The sequence below is a fragment of the Prunus dulcis genome, chromosome 4 (genome assembly GCF_902201215.1).
Source record: "Prunus dulcis chromosome 4, ALMONDv2, whole genome shotgun sequence".
Lineage (NCBI taxonomy): Eukaryota > Viridiplantae > Streptophyta > Magnoliopsida > Rosales > Rosaceae > Prunus > Prunus dulcis.
Window position 1 is genome coordinate 20,190,764 of NC_047653.1, and position 2,885 is coordinate 20,193,648.

Consider the following 2,885-nt stretch of genomic DNA (forward strand, 5'->3'; position numbering starts at 1 on the left):
GCATTCTAGGGACACTATTTCCTTCAGACCACCTGTATAGTGGAGAAATAATTGTCTTGAAGATGTAGTGGGTCAAAGTTAAGGCTTGGATAAATGAAATGTGGGAACCCAGTTGCTATGTCATTCTGAAAATAGCTTCAGAAGACAAAATATTTTAATTTGTTTGCACCTTAAAACAGAGAAATCCAGAAACTTTAAAAGGCCCTAAATAAGAGTTAATTGGGAGAAGAACATGATCACAATGGAAAACCTCAAATGGTCCTGATTAGAGCCAAGGTTTACAAACCACCAAATGATGTTCATTCAAAAGCAGAAGATTCAAAAGCAGAAGCTGCAGCACACAAATGAAAATCACTTTTTCTTTTTTCTTTTTAAGTAATCAAATTTAAAATTACATTACAATGACCATGACTGCTTCTGCTTAACAGATGATTAACATCTGGTGTTGTTTGTTGTAGTTAAGGCAACAACTGCATCTGAATTTGAAGAGAAAAGTATTCACATACATCGGCCAGGGAAACAAGTTAAACATGACTAAAATGAAGCCAAATATCTCATCAAATGTAATATTGCAGCCTATGAAAATCAGTTTTGGATAGATTAAACTCAATTTTGTCCTGCTAAATAAACTTATGCCCTCAACCCCTGCAGCATCTCAATTAGCAGTCAGAAGAAGGCTCGGCTACCATAGAACACCCGCGATCCATCCTTCTTCTTATCAAGTTCTAAATTGTTGTTATGGTTAGGAATCACTTCGCCGCGGTCTTCACATTCTGCTTTATCAAGATCCATTGGGAGCTTCATCTTTGCCAAAGACTCAGTAAACTGTTGCATGCTTCTCATGTACATGTCCACTATTTGTTGCTGCATTGCAGACTGCTCGGCAGCCTCCATGTTGATGTTCCCGAGTGGAGCTGAAAACACCTGACCGTATTGACCAGAACCAACCGTCTTTTCCTTGCTGCTTTCGTCTTCCTTTCCTGAGAAATTTGCATCCTTTGTGTCTACAACTTCTCTTCCCTTCCTTGACGTTGGAGTGTCTGGACAAGCAGCAGACCCTTGATTAGCTGCTCCTGTGGTGACACAAGTGTTGATAGAATTTGATGACTCAGCGGTCACACGATTCTTTTTCTCGATTGAATCAGCGGAGTTTCGATCATCACTCAAGCTTGTTGTGGTGGAACTTAAGAAGCCAGAGTTGTGGATGCTCCCACTCCCATTAGGAGAAACAGGTTCACCCTGGATTCCCACATTTGAACTCACAGTCATTTCATAGTCACGATCAGCAGCAGGCTGAGGAGATGCACCGAGATGAAGAAACGAGCCAAGTCCTTGGGAACCAGGTCTCCAAGCACAGCCATGCCTTGTCAAGTTAAAATACTCAGCCACCATTTGCTGACTCTCATTTGCTACATCGATATCCGGGAATTCGATCCTCGAATACTCACCCGGGTCTAATACCACTTCTGATACTTTTCGATCAAGCAACACAACTTCTGAAGTTATGGATGAGTTAGCAGATGATTCGGATAACGAACTGGTGGAGGGTTTAATAGGCAAAGATGTGTTGAGAGAAAGACTCAATTTGACAGTTCCAGCTGGGGAATGGAAGAGATCAGTGGAAGACAGACTATAATCTTGAGTTACCTTTCCTTTGCCAATCACATGTGAAATTGGGACCAAAGTGAATCCCAAAAGCTGGTCTTCCATGTAGTTTCTGGCCCTGCTAAGCATCCAAATCTCACATTTGAGGACAGCATCAAGTTGAGTTATTTTCATCCTCAAGTTTTCGTTGAATTCGGGGTTCTTGCCACCTCCATTGATGATCCTAGTTGAGAGAGTCTCATCTGGATTGTAAGTAAGAGAAAATTTTGCATAGACATCTTGATTTTCATAGATGCATATGTTGTGAATGTTCCTAGCATGATGAGCATAGATTTCAAGAATCCCTGAAAAGTGATCAGAATCACCATTTACATCACCTATTGTGTTCGAATTCAGGTTGTACCGGAACCCAGTTGTCTGATTGAATGATTCCATCAGATCAGAATATAGCTTCTTCCCCTTGAGGATATTCTAATATTTTCTGTTTGGTAAGCAAGAAAGCTAGAAGAATGGTAGAACAGAACAGAAACAGAGTTGATATAGACGATTGATGAAGTGATCAATGTAATATTCTAGACAAGTTTGCTTTCATGCTTAAAACGTGGGTGTTTAAAGCAATGTAAGAGGTTTAATGAGAGAGCGAGAGAGAGAGAGAGAGCACACCTATGCAGAAGATGTAGTTTTCTCAGATAGCAGATTGACTAATAACAATACATTGGAGGCCTGCTTCTGCAACTATATTTCTGCAAATCTGTGGATTCTAGAAGAAGTTTTAAAGGATCAATCTATAAATTAGCAAAGCATTTTTCACAAGAGAAAGGTTGTGCCAATTGAGCCTTCAGAGAGAGAGAGAGAGAGAGAGAGAGAGAGAGAGAGAGAGAGAGAGAGAGTTACTGTGGAATTGTGGAGGTTGCTTAGTGGTGGGTATGATAGTAGGTGGGAATAAAGAGAAGAATGTAAATCAAAGAAAAAATTGATGATGTTATGATTGTTTTTTAACCACTTTTTCCTGATGCACTTTTTTTTGGGGGTGGGTGAAGGATAGTGATTTTTTGAAAGGGTTGCTTTGCTTGGCATTACAGCTTCCACTTCTAATGTATAACTTGCTCCACTCAGGGAATTGGAGGCCCCTACTTGGCCCCATCTTCATTATCAATCTCCCCACCTTTCTCACACTGAGATGCTCTCCAAAGTTATTAGACCATCTCTCTCTCATCTCTCTCTCTCTCTCTCTCTCTCTCTCTCTCTCCTGTGGCAATAAAATGTCTCAACAATCCCAT

General features: G+C 40.5%; 1 protein-coding gene across 3 annotated transcripts; it reads right to left on the minus strand.

Annotated features, from left to right (window-relative positions):
* Nucleotides 1-345: 345 nt before the first annotated feature.
* On the minus strand, nt 346-2,597 carry LOC117623828. Of its 3 annotated transcripts, none has more exons than XM_034354825.1 (2): nt 2,269-2,594; nt 346-1,847 (listed from the first exon to the last, which is right to left on the minus strand). In XM_034354825.1, the coding sequence occupies exon 2, from the start codon at nt 1,777-1,779 to the stop codon at nt 667-669; it is 1,113 nt and encodes a 370-aa protein (XP_034210716.1). In that variant the 5' UTR covers nt 1,780-1,847; nt 2,269-2,594; the 3' UTR covers nt 346-666. The 3 variants fall into 3 exon arrangements, with proteins under 3 accessions (XP_034210716.1, XP_034210715.1, XP_034210714.1); XM_034354824.1 differs by having other exon boundaries at nt 346-1,949; XM_034354823.1 differs by having other exon boundaries at nt 346-2,597.
* Between the last annotated feature and the right edge of the window lie 288 nt (nt 2,598-2,885).